The 20887-nt window shown below is 35.6% G+C and overlaps 2 protein-coding genes and 1 long non-coding RNA gene across 11 annotated transcripts in view; 1 reads left to right on the top strand and 2 right to left on the bottom strand.

Moving 5' to 3' along the window:
• Window positions 1–14778, top strand: part of LOC105154570 (Cbl-associated protein) — a 98266-nt gene extending 83488 nt beyond the window's left edge. For all 7 annotated transcript variants that reach the window (XM_087407822.1, XM_087407823.1, XM_087407825.1 and 4 more), the window contains 7 exons: window positions 8128–8332; window positions 9619–9877; window positions 9985–10099; window positions 10198–10320; window positions 10704–10858; window positions 11062–11141; window positions 11744–14778. In XM_087407822.1, coding sequence (XP_087263948.1) covers window positions 8128–8332; window positions 9619–9877; window positions 9985–10099; window positions 10198–10320; window positions 10704–10858; window positions 11062–11141; window positions 11744–11912 — 1106 coding nt within the window. In that variant the 3' untranslated portion in view covers window positions 11913–14778. The remainder of the gene's footprint in view (window positions 1–8127; window positions 8333–9618; window positions 9878–9984; window positions 10100–10197; window positions 10321–10703; window positions 10859–11061; window positions 11142–11743) is intronic.
• LOC105154568 (uncharacterized) overlaps window positions 1–16121 on the bottom strand; it is a 71207-nt gene extending 55086 nt beyond the window's left edge. Inside the window, exons 1-4 of the long non-coding RNA XR_015545683.1 lie at window positions 16019–16121; window positions 15817–15916; window positions 15533–15675; window positions 15330–15461 (exon numbers count right to left, since the gene is read on the bottom strand). This is a non-coding gene — a long non-coding RNA (uncharacterized LOC105154568). The remainder of the gene's footprint in view (window positions 1–15329; window positions 15462–15532; window positions 15676–15816; window positions 15917–16018) is intronic.
• An 823-nt stretch (window positions 16122–16944) lies between these two features.
• Window positions 16945–20152, bottom strand: LOC105154567 (odorant receptor 9a-like). 3 transcript variants are annotated; one of them, XM_087407872.1, is made up of 9 exons: window positions 19793–19936; window positions 19355–19474; window positions 19094–19211; window positions 18763–19024; window positions 18569–18688; window positions 18364–18454; window positions 17449–17585; window positions 17250–17382; window positions 16945–17168 (listed from the first exon to the last, which is right to left on the bottom strand). In XM_087407872.1, the coding sequence occupies exons 1-9, from the start codon at window positions 19934–19936 to the stop codon at window positions 17118–17120; spliced, it is 1176 nt and encodes a 391-aa protein (XP_087263998.1). In that variant the 3' UTR covers window positions 16945–17117. The 3 variants fall into 3 exon arrangements, with proteins under 3 accessions (XP_087263998.1, XP_087264000.1, XP_087263999.1); XM_087407874.1 differs by lacking the exon at window positions 19793–19936 and adding an exon at window positions 20066–20152 and having other exon boundaries at window positions 16945–17391; XM_087407873.1 differs by having other exon boundaries at window positions 16945–17391; window positions 19725–19798.
• Between the last annotated feature and the right edge of the window lie 735 nt (window positions 20153–20887).

The raw sequence follows: 20887 nt of genomic DNA, 5'->3' as shown, positions 1-20887 counted from the left end.
GTGCAATATCCGGCGTGGCAAGAGATCGTCCTCGATCCTGTCCGCCGGAGATTAATATGCAGTTTGATTTGATCGCGATTTCCGCTCGGCAGCGAAGCGTAAACTGAAAAAAATGTTCATGATTAAATCAACAAAAGGACTAAAACAAGATTGGCATTTTAGTGAGGACAAACTCTATAAACTCTTTGGAGTGTGAATTTCACTTCAAAAATCTCATTCCAAAAATAATGTGAAATCTTACTCCAAATGTGAAAATTTTGCCATTCTTTTTCAAGATTTTAATTAGGACAAACTCTAAATTTTTTTTAGTGAATCTCACTTTTTAAAACAGAGTTAGCAAAGACTAATATTTTTTTTTTTTAGAATAAAACATGTTTCTTCTTTTAAATATATTTTCAATGTTTCAAATATGCTTTAAACAGTATTATAAAAAAACATGTTTAAAACATATTAAAAACAACAATTGAGCATGTTTTAAACTGTTTAAAACAGGTTCAAAATCAACCCTGCCTCTAAAAGGTAAAAATTTTGTCATTTTTTTTTTCAAATTCCAAAGTATTTAGAGAGACAGAAATTCTGTTTATAATTGGAAATTTTGTTTGGTCTTGCCAAAATACCATTCTTATTTGACTCTTTTGTTAGTTTAATCAGAAATTGTTCTGATAAAATTAAGGAAAACACGAGGAATTGGGAAGAGATGCAGAGTCTGGTAAACGTATCGCGCGGATACCGAGTGCTTTAATTTCTCCTTAGAATATTCGCCGATTAGAAAATCCGTCCGACTTGATATTCGCGAGTCACCATTCTCACGATGAGGAACACAGTGAACGAAGTGGGAACTCGGACGATATTACCGCGCGTCGCTGACCTAGAGCACAGTGTACAGTGGACCAGCCTGGCGAACGACATCGACAACCTGGTCAAACTTCGTCATCCGGCTAAACCGGTGATCCGACGAGACAAACAAGAAACCCGGATCGAGAGACACACCTATCAACGGGTTTCCATGCCGGAAATGCAACGGGCGTGCACGGTACATTTCAAGGAAGATCGCGACACGCCCTTACGAGGAGACTGTCTGGAATCCGAGAACTGCCGATGGAGCTGGAAGCCACGGACGGACTTTGAGAGGGAGTACTTTTACAAGGATTACAAGGACTATTACTGTAGTAATCCGGGAAAATGTCTCGAGCCCGTTTCGCACGAGACAATCCCGAGGGATCGAAGCTGCCTGCAGGAGACCCTACACTCTTCCGGAAGTCCTGCCACGCGCGCATCATCCACGCGATCTCCCGAGGGGCTCGAGAAGGAGCACTTCAGCGACAGCAGGGAGCGGCTACATGAAATCTTTGAACATAATCGGTATCTCCGGCGACAATTCTTCGCTGACATGCCGGGGAACGCGCGACAGAATTGCAACGGTCTCACCGGGAATGTCGGAAGAAACAGCCAGGAAACGCCAAGGCGTTGTACCGGGTTCGGTAGCACCGAGACGCTCACTAGTCAAAGCAATCAATCGTCCGTGAGCAGTATAAACGACCGGAAGTCCCGAGCGCAGACGACGCGCACTTCCGAGGAAGAGGAAGAAGAGATGGACACGTTAACCGAGTTCGCCAAGAGGAACTTGTCTCGAGTCGTCAATCGCAGGAACGGTCGCGCTCGGAAAGATGGCAGAGTGCTCGTCAACATCCTACCCGGAAGCGAGATAAGACGAGCGGATGTGAGGAACGTAATGTCCGTTAAACTCGATGAGGCGAGTAATGAACGGAGCGAGGGATCACCGCTCGTCGAGGAAGCTCGATTTCGAGACGCGACGAGTGAGAGGAAAATGCAGGATGAATCGTGTCAGTGCCGCATCAAGGAGAACGAGATTAATCCCGATGTATGGTATCGAGAGAGGAATCTTCCGGAGTACATCTTCGGCTCAACCGCGAAGATCGATTCTAAGACTCGAAAAGAAGACTGGGATTTGCCGGATGGGAGCGGACACCGCAACATGGACGAGGTAAAAAACCAATTGGCGCGGAAGAACAAACTCGAGGGGGATCAATTTTCTCAAAACGAGCCACTCTCTCGGATGATCCATGATTATCGCGAACGATCGGACTCCGTTTCGGAGAACATCGACAAGACGAGCATGTCAAAAAGCGAGGATAGGACTTGCTGGGATCTAGATTTTTGCAGGTCTCTGCCGAATCTGACGATCTTGAAGCGGAACCTCGACACTCAGCTCTACGTCGCTCGTGCGGTCAACGTTCCCGAAGGACTCGAATTACTCGGATCGTCGGACGATCACGAGCCTCGTGTCGTAAGATCGAGTCGCGTCGAGTTCAAGCAATCCCGAGAACAACGATCGGGACAATGCGAGAAGATTGCAGATCGGACACGCTCGATCAACCGTGGACAATCGACATCCAAATCAGCGATGGACGTATTGGTCTCGCCCAACCGTTTGACCCCACGGCGCGAGGTCAAGGCGACGAGAATTCCTCCTCCCTTGAACCTGAACATGGTGAACGAGCAATGCGAACTCATGGAAGCGAACGAGAGAAAGCGTCTGAATGATTATAGCGTTGACGTGGCGATTCTGCGTCGTCATGAGGATCACGTGGAAGATCTGCTGACCGTCGCCGAGAACGAACAACTCGTTAACGACGTCATCAGAGATAATACCTCAAAGATCGTGGATGAGAGGAACGATCGTCCATATGGAAGAGATTCTATTAGAAAACGACAATTGTCCAAACCTCGGCACAAATCCTGCGGCGATCTATCGTTGACCGCTGAACTGCAGGCACCCCAGCTTGTCAACAATTGCAAGAGCTCTACGAACGATCTACAGGGAGTAAATCCCACCTCGATCGAGATACTTCCGATTGACCCTGATGCCTGCCGCCATGACCGAATCACCAGCAGCCCTTTGTTCGATCAGACGAGTCCGATTGGTGAACTTCACGCCGCCGGAAGCGCGCTTCCGTCTACGGTCTACGGGCCGATTCCGTACAGTCAGTAAACATGCGCATAATTTTCCTGAAATAATGCTCTTCCTGCCGCGCGTAAATAGCCGTTAGAATCGCCTCGGCCTACTACCTAGTTGTTGCTGGTGTCGTTGGCGCGATGATTGAAAAGAAGAGAGAAAAAAATAGAGAAATAAGTAGAAACATGGTACCAATTAGGTAGAGCAGCATATTCTTTCCAGAACGTTGTTTTAACTTAGAAAACTTAATAAGCTCAAATTACGTGTTCAGATTCGAGTCGATAGAAGTATTTTCAAACATATCTATATCAGATATATTAAAGCATGTATGTTATATTAACTTCGATATATTAAAGTAATTTGTGTTATATAAAATATAATAGAATAAAAAAAAGTTTGAAATGCCTTTGCCAGCAACTGGAATCTTTAAAAGCATCGATATTTTGTTTGTAAATTTAATTTATCTATAAAAAATTAATAAAATACAATACATTCAATTGCTGTGATGGTAAAAATTCGTTGAAGCTTTGACAAGTATACTAGAATTTTTTTAGATTTTTATATAATCCGGAACAATAAAAAATGTTTTACATATTGTTTCAATTAGATTGTGCTGCAAGTCCGAAAATAGTCGGCACGTATTTCTGAGATAAATTTATTTAAAAACACATATAGATTTATTCCAACATCTAACTTTGATCGTAATTGGCACTTTTCTTATTTGAATAAAAAATTTACTCTATTTCTCGAAGATTGCTAACGAAAGGATTAAAACTTCATGTTACCAGCGATTAAAGATAATTGACACGACATAAATATCAAGTTATATGTAAGGCAAAAGGTTTGCTTCTCATAATCCGCAAAAAACTTTAGAAACGCGTCGAGAATAGAACGGTAAATCGAAATTAAATTATATGAGGAGAGGATCAGATAAAAAGAATAATAAGATACCGTAACAAAATAGTCTTGGCACAGGATAAGCGCGAGAAACAGAGAGATAGAGAAAGAATCGATCGCGTGAGAATCTTGTTCAATGAAAGCGGTGAAAGGTGTTGCGGCGTTCTGAGAGAGAGAGAAACTGAAATTCAGTTTCTCGTTTCGGCATTTGTGATGAGTTAGCGTTACACGCTAACAAATCGGGTTACACGAGTAACGATGGCACGAAACAAAGTAGTTCTGTAGAATCGCGGGAGAATCCAGTGAGATTTCACTGAAGAAGGACAAGTTTGTGATTTGAAATCTGATAGAAAGAACCGATAGAAGAGATTTTTTTAAAATTATTATTATTATTATTTTATTTTATTTTTTTATCTCATGACATTTTTCTGTTACCGTACATCGCGATGATTCCCACTTTCAGCTGTTCGGAATGAAAAATAAATTCCTTGCGATTGGAACCTGAGTACGTATCATGGAACTATTTGGAATGAATTCCGCTCGAAATTATTTAATTATTCTCTAGAGTTCTACACTGAAAAGAGTCGGATAATAGCCAAGTATTGAATGAAATAATTTCAATCAAATGTTCGATTAATTTAACCATAGATAATTTTACTTTTCTAAATATTTAATTACCAGACGTAATAATTATAACCAACCGTTTACTAATAATTACTAAATATTTAGTAAAATTTATTCTAATTAAATATGAGAATTCCTATATTTGGTTAAAGCGAATTTCAGTGCTTAAATATTTCTGTGTGAACTTATACACATATCTGATTCTGCAAACTGCGCGCCGAAATCTTTTTCGGTCTCGAAACGCATTTATAAGGAAAATCAGAGTAATAATATTATTTATCAAATTAACAAGCAATGTAATAATTTTTTTGACGCTAATAATCTTTATAAGAATATTAATAACAAGACAGTAACAAAAATCTATTAAAAATGAAATCTAAAATTATTTTTTATTGGATTAATCGAACAGTCTCTCGGTTGCAATTACTTCACTCAACATTTGACGGCTATTACGCTCTTTTTTTCAGTGTATTGTATTTTCTAGAACCAAGAAAAAAACAGAACAACTTCTATCGCAATTCATTTCGAACGGTTCAATAATGCCCTAAAAGACTTTGTTGCTGGTTCGAACTTTCGCGACGCTTACGTCGACCTGTGTCATCGCGGCTGCGCTTTATTATAGGAATTGATCGGTTGCAAGCTGTATTCCACTTTATCAGTCGCACGGTCTCGTTGCAGCCCGACATACGCGAGTACGCATCGTGCCTGCAGGTATGCACGCGCGTGCTGTTGCATCGCGATAAACTGTCGTCATTATCCCGCGCAGCGCGTGGATAAGTGCACGAAAGCAGGTGCGTGCAAAACGCTTTTGTTCGCATCTGAAATACGGAGCTTCCTAGTTTTTAAATACTCCTGAGAGATAAAAGAGGAGAAAAAGAACAGAGATAAAGGCAGAAACGCGTCACGCGAATCGATATGCGGTCGTTAGTTCCTACGTGCTTTTGCATAAATAAATAATAATCGCCTGTAAATGTGTTAAAAGCTACTTGCAGGGATATTTAACGGAAGTTTCTACATGTTCCGGGTCATTATAACTGTCGTTATAATTTTGCAAATATCGGTGTAATAGGCACTATGTAATAGATTCACTGTACTATGTTTTATACTTAGTTATGTTGTATCACGTGCGCGTAATCAAATGTAATCGAGCATTATATGAACTCATGTTCAGACACCGTATCTAGATTTTTGCCTCGTGCCGGTCGACGACCGCGTCTTAAGTATCGTTTCTCTCCGCGAAGAAGCCATATGTTGTAGCAGAATGAGATAAATAAGCGGTGGTCTCGATGTGGGTTAAACCGTCGTCTCTTTTATGTGATTCAATTCTTTCTTCATGATATTATCTGGCTGGATATGATTGTCGCATGCTCTAATAACCGTCGGTACTTGAACATCGTCAAACGTTAAAGACGCCGAGACACTAAAATCCTGTCTCTTGCGAATGTGATCTTAATAATCTGATGGCGAATTCAGTTCATTTGCATTACATTACATTACGTTACGTTGCAAACTAAAAGCTAAAAGCTGTTATACATGAAATTAGCAAAGTTAAGTGTAGAAGCAAAGCTAACGATAAGATTCCCGATATTAATTTACAAATAATAAATTAAATATACAAATAATATTAAGTCAATACAAAAGCTCTGGCCTGATTTCAAAACAGTTTTCATATAAATTCAGAATGTTTTACTTAAATTATAATACTATTCAATAGAGCAAAATTTTAACTTTATGAATCTGTTCTTTTTAATTGCGATACGATGATTTTTTACGAAGTTGTGAACCAAAGTTGAAGTTTTTTTTTTAATCCGCGATAACTCACTAATAAAAAATCTCAGGAACATTAAAAAAAATTTTTGCAGGAAAAATTTTCAGAAAATCGAAAATTTTTGCAAATTTTTTTGACATGTTAGAGGTTTACAAAATGAGAAGAAATTTTCTTATTTTGTCCTGCTCATAGTTTTCTATATATGAAAATTATTAAACTCACAGAAAAACATAGTGACCTTTCGAAAGTATAGATTTTAAGCTTTAAATCCCTTTTTTTAAATTTAAATTTTGTTTATTTTTAATGAAGTTGCGGTTGTTTGAATTTTGAATAATAAATCGAGTCAGAACTTTTGTACTGATTCAAAAATAGAAATCAGCGTTTATAAAAATATTTCTGTTAAACTTTATAATCGTCATCAACAAAACAAAGCATATAAATCATAATACTTTTCACATTATGTTCCATCCACTGCGGTAAAAGCATGTAATTATTTTATTAACAATTAAATTACTCAATTATGATTGTCACGCTATTTAACAGAATATGCAGGTATTATTTCATTGTCAAAGTTAATTACATTATACCATTGCAGATATTTCATATAAAGCAACACTTTAATGTACACTAATTTAGTGTAGAATGATGAAATTCACTATGATATTGGACACTTTCCAGTAGCAAAGACACAATATAACACAGTGAATTATCACATCCATTGTTGTTTGCTAATGTTAAAAAAGGGTGAAATGATTTACTGTTTATTATTGTCCTTATTATTATAAAAAATACTCTTTATTATTAATTCGAATCACAATAACGTTCACGGATTGAAAACAAAAAGTCACGATGTAAGGATCGTATTTCATACTTTAGATTGTCGCGAATTATGAATCTGCGATCGACATCGGAACATTCGCCATCATTTTTAATAACGACAGGGTTCACTGGAGCGATTGACGACGACGATTAACTCGATGAAATGGCACGCGAATTTAAACCGCGCCCCAATAAAACGCGCTTCCATCAATCGAATAATTTAGACCGAAATTAACCACACTCTCTCGCGTCGCATCTCGTCGTGCGTGCCACGGATCAAAGTTTAATCGAATCGAAATTAAATTGCACAAAAATATATATATACAGTCTGTTCAATAAGAAAGTGTCTGCCATAATCAAAAAACTATAAACATTTAGACAGTTTTTTATTTTTTTTTTTTGAAGTACACATTATTAGCTATTGCGCAATTACCTACCCTAGTATTTTGTCCAATCACCTCCATTACTGATTATTGCATGACACCTTTTTTCCATACTTTCGACGAGGTTATCTGCATATTTCTTTGGCAAAGATCGCCATATCTTCTTAATTTGAAATGACAGCTGCTCCACCGTGTACACTGGCTTTCCTTTGAGTTTCATCTTCATGTACGACCACATATTTTCAATGGGATTAGCATCTGGGGACATTGCCGGCCATTCCATTCACTAAAAACACTGCCTCGTACCGCTTCAAGAATTTGGCACTCATTATAAAAATAATAAATTCGCTGACGTAAACTACACAATGTGCTGGTAGGATATATTGCGCAAAAGAGCATGAAATAAAGATTCAAACGAGTTCAGGAAGATATCGCTACGGTCGCTCTTTGTAGAATAATGAGCATCACGTTCTTATTGAACATAATGAGCATCACGTTCTTATTGAACAGACTGTATATAGAAAGAAATAAAGAATATCGTACGTACATTAGAAACGTCCTGTGCGAGACGTAAAAAATTCTAACGGTCCAAACGCGACGTTCGTTCCGCTTGCGGATCAGGTCGATCGGTGACGATAAACGCGTCTCGCTTGATGCAGAATCGCCGAGGCGTTATGTGGAGGGTGAGGTGACGATTCACTATCGCTCGCCGGTACGTACAGAGGCGAAGGAGCCGCTGAGCGAGGAGGAGCTCGCACGTCGCAGCGCGGAGAACATGCGGCGCGTCTACCAAGAGGAGCGCCGTCGCAAGTATCTCCAGGAGTTGCACGACATCGACTCCCGCAGGCACACCGATAATTTTATGTAAGTAACGAAGGATCTCTTCCTCTTTCCTTTTGTTCCTTTTAATTCGGGAAACTGCGATCGAAGGGTGACGTCGGATCGAATCGTAGCTTTAATCATCATCTTCATCTTTTCAAGTAAGGCTCGAATTACCTTCGTCGATGAAGAAACAAAAATCCTCGGTCTAACGATGTCGTTACTAATTGGAAGACTCGTGTATCCTTCTTGCGTATTTTTCTGTGCTTCTTCGTTCATTCCGTCAAACGCGAGAGTATTTTCGAAGATGACGTTAATAATAATGTATGGAGAAAGGTATGTGCATCTTTAGCCTGTCATACTCGGTCGTCGGCTCGTAAACATTTCCTGCTATTCAACGCCGTTGCGTAACACATCGTGCACCGTGAGTTGTTTTACGCGGGCGTTACAATGAAAGTGTAGGCGAATGCACACAGGTAGAAAAGTCGAGAGAAATTTCATTGATGAGCCCTAGATATTCTCAATAGCGAAATAGAAAGTCCCGAGTTTACCGAAGAGAAAATGTTTCATAAAATTCTGCCGTAATCTTTACCCATTCATTACTCGCAGTGTCCAAAACATCTCGGTTTTATAAATTTGCTAAATGAATGAAATTTATTATATTTAATTATATTACACATTATTATATTTAGCACTAATTGTTTTATAATTTGAAAGCAATTTTTTGTCTTTATCTTTATTTAAAAGGCACATTGAAAAAACTAAATTTTAATAAATATTTATTTGAACAGTTTTAAATATTTATTATAAGTGTTAACATACATTTATTTCAAAAACTAATTTGATTCAACTTAATTTTTTTATTGAGTAAATAAATGTTTATTTATATATATAGCAGCATTTAAAGAAATGTGTATTAAGATAGAAATTAGTAATTTTTTTTTTCATAAATGATTTTTCAATCTTTATTTAATTATCAAATCGTCAAACAGAATAATGAAAATTGAGATATAGTATGGAGATATCAGAAATACTTAAGCAATTATACTAGAAAGAAATCACGCGGGTAATGTAGGATTAATTAACGTCGTCGACTATTTGACTCTAAAACGTATTGGCTGGATTTATCATGAATCCTAAAGACTATTAGAGAATGTCGAAAGAATAGATTTACATTCCGCCGAGGCGCATTTCGACCGCAAGCACTCGATAATCATCACAATGCCGAGGAGAGTTAGCATTTACTCGGAGCAAACAGAAAGACAATCCTGGTCTCGCCGCGGCTGAGAGAAACCATTCCATCTTCTCGACAACACTTCAACAATTTCCAGACCATCACAGAAGTCGCCCATACCCCTGAATCGCTACGACGATTTCGTGGACGATTTGAGCCAGCGAAGTCGATCCCAAGATCAAACACCGGAGCCGCGTCTGGTGGCAAGAGCGCTCTACAATTTCGTCGGCCAGTCGTCCCGGGAATTGACTTTCCGGCGCGGCGACCTTATATTCGTTCGACGACAGGTGGACAAGAATTGGTACGAGGGAGAATACAACGCGATGATCGGACTGTTTCCTTCCAACTATGTCGAGGTAATTACCAGTAGTGAATCTAGATTTTATAAGGCGTATATGCGAGAAGTGAAAGTTAGATACCTGGCAACAAAGTATGCTTTAAGTTATTACTTTATTCTGTACAGATCCTACCGTACGACGGTACGATGCGAACGACACCAAAGAAGGCTCACGAGGGACAGGCACGGGCCAAGTTTAACTTTATCGCCCAGACCAATCTTGAGTTATCCTTGGCGAAAGGTGAGACTACTGTTGCGAGAAGAATTTCTTTAAATTTGACTCGAGGCAACGAAAGAAACGTAAATTACTTTTTGAAATATTTACCAATATCTGTTTAGGCGAATTGGTGGTCTTAACAAGGAGAGTCGACGAAAATTGGTACGAAGGGCGTATAGGAAACAGAAAAGGGATCTTCCCAATTTCCTACGTCGAAGTTATCACCGAACCTGGACATCGATCAGGTAATTTAAATCAAAGAAGCCAGATTAATCTTTATGGCAGGGGTTTATTTTGAAAATCTTACAACTTTTGTTTCCTGTTATAATTCATTATTTTATTACATTCTTTGTCTCACGATATAATATTGTTTTAGCACTACTATAGTAGCTTTCCCGTCTTAATCGTAAGAATTAAAAGAAAACAACAAAAAAACTTGACAAAGTTATGTTAATAAAGTAATTCATTATGTCATTACATTCTTTCTAATTTCAATGTCAAAATATGACATTGTTTTGCTTTTCCTATAAAAGTTAAAAAGTAACAAAGAAATCTGATAAAGTGTTAATAAAAACATTGCTCGTCAAATTGACGATATTTGTACGAAATTTGCCTTCTTTTATTTTAGAGACACCGATTCAGAACAAACCGGTCGCGTCTCCGGCGGCGCACAGTCTCTTAGCAAACGGCTCGTCCGGAGGAAAAATGAGTATGGGACCCCATCATTACGTGCCGTCCATCCCGGTCAATATCAACACAACCCAGCCCCATTATAATTCACTGGTAACTATCGCGCGATCTTGTGTCATGGCATAATTAGTCCGCGGCGTGATTGAATCCTTCCCGTAACGTTTCATTATATCGTCGGATAAGGGCCGAAAGACGCCATTTTCATTGAAAGGGACAGTTCTAATAAAGCAAAAGCTTTAAAAAATACATTTTTAAAAAATACACACGTAACAATTCTTTCTCCTCGTACTTTTCAGCCACGTATGGGAGGGAGCAAGTTACATGTGTCACAACTCAGCGAAACTCTGCATATCGACACACATTCGGAACCAATCCCGTGAGTCTTGCAACTTTTTACATTTGAATGAAAACTTATACATTACATTAATTTTATATGACTTGTCATCCACGTGTGGATCACCGATAATCTACGTTATCGTATTTATGTATTTGTTAAACAACAATAAGTATTGTGTCTCACAATATTTATAGCAGTACAAAAACCAGTCACTATATTAGCTGTGGTCACTGGTGATTAAAATTGCACGGTATATAATAATTACGTAGCAATTTATTTTAGAAAATATTTTATGATCGCGTTTCTTTTTATACATTCTAAAAAATAGCGTAATGTAATGTTTTAATGCACTGTGTTGGTATTAATATTAACACATGGGTTTTAAATCCACATCATGATGGTGTTGATATTATTACCAGAGGTTTGAAATCCATACCGATATTTTTTAGAGTGTAGCTAAAATATGTTAATAGTCTGAATTGAAAGTCCAGTCGATCATCAGTTATTCACGCGGCACAGAATGCGTTAACGATTTTTTTGTCTTAATAAATTTGAGCAGTTATCTTTTCATTCGCGTGTGGATTATTCTATCGTGGCAGGAAACACAAATATCGAACTCATAAATATTTACATTTCGACAGATACCGGGCATTATACAACTACAAACCGCAGAACGACGACGAGCTAGAGTTGAAGGAGGGCGACACGGTGTACGTGATGGAGAAATGCGACGACGGATGGTATGTTGGTTCCAGTCAGAGAACCGGCTACTTCGGCACCTTCCCGGGCAACTACGTGGAGAGATTGTGAGGAAGGTCGACGGTCCAGGACGCCACGCGGCGCATCAGGACCCAGGATAGCTTTCACCAAAGCACTAAGCGTTAGAATAAGCACCAAATTTTTCAACGTTTAACCCAATCGTTTCTGACATCACGAAAATTTCTGCAAGTTACAGCCAGAAGAGACTTTTGTTGAAAGGAATTTTAATTTTTTTTCCTTTTTTTATTGTAAAAGTGAAGAACAGACATGTATATAGTATATGATTGTAACTCCTGCATCTTTTACGACGCGATTATTTACAGGTAATTATGAGACAATTTATTTTACGATTATTTATTTCTTTATTATGCAGGCGCATATTTGCAGTTTTTTATTACGATGAATGAAAATTTTAAGATATTTTAACAATCGATTTTTTTAATGATTTAATAATTAAATTTTAATTTTGCTGATACGGAAATTTATACCTTCAAATTTACTAGCTAATGAATTTCTTCATTTAATTTTCGATGACATCAAAGATTTATTGATCTTGCTCGAATTATGCACTATATGTAATTTCATATAACACACGTAATAACACACGTAACTGTCGCGAAATGTTACTGATACAACGAATGAGACTTCTAATTAAATCCATGCGATTGTGTCGCACGGAAATACTTTCGCCGAGTTCGGCGAATATGATTAAAAGGTTTTGTCAACGTCAAACGATTTTTATCGTTCCGAGCAATTCGAGAGGCGAGAGGGTTAAGCGTCCACAGCAGGAAGTGAAGAAACGTCACAAGAGTCTTCCTTTTTGGGTCTAACGATGTTAATTGATAACGCTGTTAGGATAAATGTTAGAACTGTCAGTGTTTGCGGCGTGGCGTAATGGGGTTCTCGTGTGATCAGAGTTACTATCCGTATATTAGTAGATTATCAACTAAGATATTGATGTTTCATTAACATATATATTTCCTCGGTACTTTTGTTTTAAAGTCATTCTTTGTTACGATATGATATCTACGCAGTCAAACACATGTTAACGATATTCAAAAATATCGGAGATAACCGCTGATCATATCAGAACCTTTTTTTTGGCGTCGAATTTACCAAAAGATTTAGCAAAATAGTACGCTAGGATACGTGAGTTTGTAAGTAAAGTTTGTAAGTAGTGTACGATAACAATTAGTAACTTATTGTTACTGCTGTTCTTGGCAGCTGTTAACTTAATTCAAAAAGAATGAAAAAAAGAAGCAAAAAATGAGATATGAGAAGAATACAACATCGAAAGGGAAAGGGTTTCGAGATATTGAAGAAATAATTAGATTTGATTCTAGGGCCGTACTCCAAGATGGGAGACTAATTAGCACGCGGAGACTTGTGTTGAGTTAGAGAGACGCGGATGGAAGTTTCTTTATGATTTCGGTATTGTAGATAAAATCGGCCACTGTTATTGTTGCATTCGTGAGTATTTCGAGACTAACGGACTTATAATTGAAAGTTTGCCTTCCCAAATTAATATTTTTGTAAGCATTATTTATACCCAGAGTTATATATAAATATACAACATATACATATATATATATATATATATATATATATAAAGTAGAGATATATCTATATATACATATATATACAAATATCGTTATACTGTATCCACGCGATAATATATAATATATAAAAATAACACGTACACTACGAATAATATTAGTGTCGGACGTACACGGAAAAATGTGTATATATATAAACGATTGACAGTTATATACATTCATACAATCGCAATGTGAAAATATCCAAGCCAGGTCGTCACGATCTTTTCTAATGTCACTTTATCACGATCGCACGATCGCCTAAGCGTTAAAGGAAGAGACGAACGTAATCGGGAAACAGACAATACTATTACTATAATAATTATAGAGGAACGAAAGAGAGATCATGTGACAAGGGCATTATACAGGCGCCGTTAGATTCGAAAACGATAGGTGCCGTTTTTTATCTTCGAAAGAAGCTAAGAAAAAAGCCGGTTCTCTTTTCATTGCCTCGTGTCTTCAGCGTACAATTGAGCGGTGGAAGCTTGGTGCAAAAGCACTTTATCATTCAAAAGCACAGTGGTTTTGAAAAATTTTATCTATTTTATTATATCGAATAACAAAATCAAATTTCCTTTCGATCGGTAAATCGAAGAGATACATGATATATTCTCTAACATTCAAAGATACCGCTCGATATGCGATGAAAATGCGACAGACATTTCGTCTTGCGTGCAACATATGCGCATATATCCACGTACATATCCCCCGTTAGATCGTAAAACTTACGGTCTTAAGTTCAACATTACGAGTCATCGAAATAAAAGCCAGGATTATCGTCGATTTTATGATATCGTCGAATCTATCTCTCGGCCTTTCTTCTTGTTACATTTTTTTATTTATGAAGAAAGTGTTGACGATCCCAAAACTCTTACGAAATATCCAAACGATATACTGAATGGTACTCGTTGACGCTGCAATGTGACATTCGTTTTAATTGCTATAAAATATTTGGAGAAAGTTGATAATATTTTCACGATACAACTTTCGCCTTACACGAAAAAGATTTTATTAATATAGGTGAGTAAGTTATCAGATTAAATGTTTAAGATATTTAAGACTTATCTCTTTTTATTCGAGCTTAACTTTGACGATTTTGATTTTTTTGTAATGATAATATCGAGAAATCACTGACAAGTATAGTATGACCGTTTTGGGCAAGATGACATGCTCGCCAGTATCGATAACGCGTGATTTTTGCTTGACGTTAAATCAAATTTCATCAGTTAACAGTTTTGAATTTACTTGTTTTCGCAACTTGCGCTAACGACGTTACTATGTACTATATTAGATGCAAATAAAACCTAGTCCATTACTAAAAACCTGTTATCTCGCGTAATAACTTTCCTTTAAAATTGAACCAAAAAATGAACACATTTCAACACTTAAAATAAATATTACTGTTCCTTATCCATTTCTTCAACAAAATCCTTTTTGTAACACTGTAGTAATCAATCCATACAAATGTCATAATTTTCAAAGCAATAATGTAGATACAATATGAATCTTATTGACTCTAAAATATTGCCATTGTGCTGGGTGATCTTTGATATAAAAAAAACAATGTTTTTTTAATAACTTTTATATGGAAAACAATTTTATCTTGAATAAATACGTACTTGCAGCAAGATGATATCTTGTTAAAGAAAGATGGACATATAGTTAGGAAACTGACAATATTACTACTACAATAATAATTATTATTTCAGAGACATTACTATCACACAGATATTATCCAAAGTATAATATTGATCATTAGAAGGATGCAAGTACGATAAAATACGAAGACTGTATAATCTTTAAAATAAGTGCCAGTATTTTTAAAAAAGATTTCAAAGGAACATGTAACATAAATTTCGTAAATAACATTTACCGTGGAGAAGCTCTTCAGAGAGAAAACAGAAATCTTGCTGGCGCTCAAAAAACAGGGTTGCATGCTTCTTCGCATCACGAACAGAAACAGCTTTCGTGATTCCACAGGTATTTCATACCTGAGGAATTGTATCTACAACAACTTTGTATTTCAGTCATCAGCAAATTTTCAATTTCACCAAATTTAAGTGATTAAAGTCTTACATTTTATCACATAATTGCACTCTGTGATCGATCAGTTTCAGACCTTGCAGACTGAAGCAAAACGTTTGTAACACACATTTGAGCAAAGATATATATCATATACTTTAGCGTTTCTCCAATTTCGTTAATCTGTAAGACGCGATCTCGAAAACGACAAAATACAATATTTTAATCTCTCTTTAATTTCTTAACTATTAATCATATAAGTGTGAGTAACGTAAGATAATCTGTGAATAACATGAAATACGCGAATACCAAGTTGAAGTTCAATGACAAACATGTACTTGCATGTAGTAGAGTAATGCTCATTGTTACAGTCATTGTCACAGCATTTGTATAGCAAAAGCAGTGTTGCAAAAAATGTCTTCAAGAATCTCCGCGAATCTGTCCAATAGGTGAAAACAATTTTAAGGTACAAATAGATAATTTCTTTTTTTTTCTTTATATGTGTGCACACGTTCTAACTAATGCAATATTGCCACTCACCGAAAAGCTCGCCAGTGTGCATGAACGGAGATCGCGATTTTCCGATCGTAGATCTTTCGGTCATTCGGATGATTATTCCCAGCATCATTATGACTATTACATGATACCGTCTCAAGACGAAATCTGCGAGTATTTAGGCAACAACTTCGGTCTCCCGATCAGTCATGTTGAAACATAGAAAAAAATTATTGATTTTTCGTATCCAACCACAGCAAGAGACTGCAGATATGCCAGAAAACATGCAGTCATGTGCGAGTACGGCAATTAGAACTGCCTGCATGCACACAATAATGTGAAATATAATGTAAAAATAATATTTCTTAATTTATAATATTTCTTAATTAATAATTTTTTTTTGTCCACAAAGTAATGAGCGTAGTAAGGCATAGATATAGGTCAAGATTCGTTGAGAAGTAGCAATGTTTGCAAAATCTTCAAAACAAGACTATGTTTTGTAAAAGAAATACTATGACAAACACACAATAATTCTGCGCGTATTAACGTGGTAAAGACTTTCTCAGGCAGTACAGATTTCGTCCGACTTAAAAAACTCGGTTGTACTCTCTTCATCATCAACATCACGATTAGTTTCTGTGATCTCGTATGACATGCTAGCCGATAACGATGATTTTGGCTTATTAAATCGAATTTTATCAATTAAAGATTTGAATCCACTTATTTTCGCAATTCACACTAATGACATTATTATGTATTATATCCTTTAGATGCAAATATAATCCAGTCTATAACTAGAAAACAATTACCTGCCTAATATCTTCCTTCCTAATATTTTTCTTTTAAAATCGAACGAAAAATAAACATATTTCAATACTTAAAATAAATACCATTTCTTACCCATTTCTCCATTTTCATTTTATATCTTCTTATAATTTCTAATTCCGTAAAAAAAGGAGATTAAAATGAGATTATATTTAATAACGGAGATTAAAAGTATATTTTAACAGTGTGTAATATAATTCTATCATAATTAATATGTATTCTATCATAATTAATGTAGATATTATTTCAACTGCATCTCCATTACTATAATATAATTGTGGTTATACAAATACTATCCAAATTACATATTGACCATTCATTATTGGAAGGATGCAAGTACAGTAAAATACGACACCGAAGACTGCATAACCTTTAAAATAAATGCCAGTATTCTCAGAAGAGACTTCAAAGGAGCATATATAGTAACATAAATTTCGTAAATAACATTTACCGTGGAGAAGTTCTTCAGAGAGAAGACATAAAGCTTACCGGCGCTCAAAAAACAGGGTTGCATGCTCCTTCGCATTATGAACAAAAGCAGCCTTCGTGATTCCGCTGGTATTTCATACCAGGAGGAATTGTATCTACAACAACTTTGAATCTCAGTCGTCAACAAATTGTCAACAGATTTTAAGTGATTAAAGTCTTACATTTTATCGCTTAATTGCAAGCTATGATCAATCAATCTCTGTCCTTGTACACTGAAGCAGAACGTGTGTATCACCTGAGCAAAGATAAACGCCAGGTATTTCACCGTTTCATTAAATTCGCCATACAGTAATGCAACCTTAAACACGACGAATACGATTTTATTCTCTTAATTTAGTATACACACTTGATTTAATGATACAACAAGAATTTTGTTTTATAGTAAATAGCAAGTGATTTTCGATAATGATGAATTTTTAAGACGTTTCGTTTTATTTTTTTTTGGACAACTTGAGGAATGATCAAAGAACAATATTTTCTAAAAAATAAAATTATAAGAGAAAAAAGACTACAAGTCAATGCTAGTTGTTAATTGCTAACGATTAATTTATCTTTAATTCAGTCGCATAAACATTTAATATACAAACGTTACGACCTTCATCAGATCATCCTCAGTGTAAAACATAAAACTTACACAATTGAAAATACAAATAAATTTGAAAAGGTCGTAATATCTGTAATTTAATTACTTAAATTAATTAACAATAGTTAATTATTTAAATATAGTGCGTTTGTGAAGTCATTAATTAAAAAATTATCTGTAGTTTATATTTCGAGAGAAAGATCGATTATATAGCACGAGGTCGCATGATTAAAATTAAACAATTTTTTTCATTTTCCGCTCGATTTTGTTCGAAAGTATGTGATACGTTAGAGATTTTTAAATACAATTTCGTAATATACCAGAAAAGCCTATCAGAATTATATCAAGAAACATGAAAACAATTTTAAAATGTTGCACAGTTAACCACATGCAGTTAATCATATAATCGCGAGTAATGCAACACGAATGACAAATAACATCGCACGAAATATGCAGATAATTGAATTGCAACAACAAATAGGAAGATACGTACTTGTAGTAGAGTAATGCTCAATATTGCAGTAACTATCAACATTTGTATTGCGAAAGCAATACAAAAGATGTCTTCAAGAATCTTCGCGAATCTGTCCCCAATGAAATCAAATTTTGTGGTATTTAATTCGGTGCAATTTCTTGTCTCTCTATTTTTCTTTAAATGTATGATATACATTCTATTTAATACAATATTGTGTACTCACCGTAAAGCTCGCCAGTGTGCATGAATAGAAATAGCGATTTTCCGATTATAGATCATCCGATTATCTAGACGATTATTTGCATCATTACAGTCATTAAGTGATAAAGTCTCAAGATGAAATCTGTAAATATTTAAGCAGTAGTTCTGCTCTCCTGATCAGTCATGATAGGATAAAAAAAAATTAGTTTTTCTTACCCAGCCACAGCAAAGAGGCTGCAGACATGCTCAATATAAATAAAAAACGTGCAATCGTGCGCGATTACCATCATAGTAGCTACAGATCCGAACACACAGGTGTAAAATATAATGTAGAAATAATATTTTTCTTCGTCCACGAAGTAATAAGCCTGGTAGGGTAAATTTACAGGCCGGGATTCGTTGAGAGGTAACACGATATTCAAAAATTTTGGTATGATGGAAAATAATACATATCCCCCACAGCAAACAAAAACATATACTGCAATAAAACGAAATAATCGTTCATCATTCGTTAAAATAAAAAGAATACGAAATAATTTATCCTTACTCAAATATATGAAAGTAATCAATTTTGCATTCGCGGCATACTTTTTCATAATTTCATATTCTTCCGTGGTATTCAACTTCTTCCAATCGTCACATATGTGGTCAGTAAGATTTTTGATCTAAAAATATCTTCAATGAATGTTGAATTATATCGGATAGTTCAACGATCGAAGACGATCGTGATCGAAGGATAAAAAAAGGACAATAAAAATTCGAATAATTTTCGATCAAATATTTAATATAAATTTCGCTAATGATATACTTTTATAATGTTAAATTGGCATGTGTATAGTTTCACCAGAAATATAATCATTAACATAAACATCGGTATAGTCAGTTTAATACATCGCCCGTTTCCATTGCAACGAAAAAATTGGGCCACCTGGAAGTATTCTTATTAAAAGTAACTTTAAACAATATATGGTGTAGTTTCACGGATAAAATCTGATAAAATTTTATTTTTAATTATATATGCCGTGCATTTTGATACGCGTGCATTTTAATATAAATTTTTTATTCGTTTCGTTAATATTAAAAATAATAAAAAGAATCTATCCTTAATTTCGTCGAGTAATATATTGTCTATAAGGTGAGCATAACAGATATAGATACGTTACGTATATACTGCGTACTTTAATTAATTTTTTTATGCAACCTGTTTATATCTAGTGCAATGAATTGTAAAAATTTTATGATGAACCTGCGGAACAATCAGCGAAAAAATGATCAGAGTCAACGAATGCACTCGAAAAAGTCTCGTTCGTTTTTCCTGATAAGGCCACAGACCGCAGAGTAACAACAATCTTTTTGTAATACTATAGTAATCTTTCCACACGAATGCCATAATTTTCAAAGTAACGTTCTACCTTTGGCAACACGCAATTGACTAAACTTCTCGTCTCGTCATTGATATAAGGAACGAATTAATATTTTAGCAGGTGTAATAGAGAGAAATACTATGTACGATAGAAACCTTTGACAGCAATTTTACATGTCACAATTTTACACGCTTGATAAAAGGTGAACGTGAAAAGTAACTTATCAACGGGAGGATGGGGTAACTTTTTTCCACTCAAAACGTATCGATTGAAATGTTCAAGGAAATAAGAATTTCTCTGACAAAATGTGTTTACGTGTACTTAGTTGCCTATACGTTGTTATTTAATGTTCAGTACCGCTACGAAACGAGTGAAGATAAGTAAGTTCTTCTTTATAAATTTTCTATGTAAAAATACATTAATACTACATAAGATTGTATGGATTAACTAATATTTGAAATTGTTTCAAGTTACATGTGTATAAATTATAATTAATTATTCCGCAAATAGCATCAGTTTGTGGCTCTGGAAAGATTGACACTAAAATCGATGTAAGTATACATAGCCTTACAATAATGTTCCTGGACTGTGGTAATAAAATATTACAGATCTCTCCGAATATTATATTATATTTTAGCTTTCAAAGTAGTCTTCCATGACACAGTACTCTTCTTTGTTATTAAATATTCTATTATACAAAACATTTTTTTAATTCCGCAGTTGAAATATTATTTAGAGAACTCATCAGATTTTTCTGAATGTTCTCGAAGTCTTGAATGAAGTGTTTATTCTTTATGATAATTTTGAGCTTCGAAAACAGCATGAAATCCGAAAAAGCCAGTTTTCAAAATTCAAAAAAATCACTAGTCTCAAAAATATCTTCTTCAGTAAAATAATCACACCAACAGAAAATAATTGTTAAGTTTAGCCATTTATCTTATTACCAGATCTTGATCTGATTTAATGAGCTTTATCTG

The sequence above is a fragment of the Acromyrmex echinatior genome, chromosome 7 (assembly GCF_024713525.1).
Source record: "Acromyrmex echinatior isolate Ae372 chromosome 7, ASM2471352v2, whole genome shotgun sequence".
NCBI lineage: Eukaryota > Metazoa > Arthropoda > Insecta > Hymenoptera > Formicidae > Acromyrmex > Acromyrmex echinatior.
This window is presented reverse-complemented; position numbering and strand designations above follow the sequence as displayed.

What these genes read in the sequence shown, in the direction of transcription:
- LOC105154567 (XM_087407872.1), bottom strand. Translation starts at nt 19,936, where the DNA reads ATGGCATTCGTGTGGAAAGATTACTATAGTATTACAAAAAGATTGTTG. An exon ending in GATTACTTTCATATATTTGA is followed by an intron (nt 19,025 to 19,093) that starts GTAAGGATAAAT and finishes GTTTTATTGCAG; the next exon opens with TATATGTTTTTGTTTGCTGT. An exon ending in CTCTGAAGAACTTCTCCACG is followed by an intron (nt 17,169 to 17,249) that starts GTAAATGTTATT and finishes TTTATTTTAAAG; the next exon opens with GTTATGCAGTCTTCGGTGTC.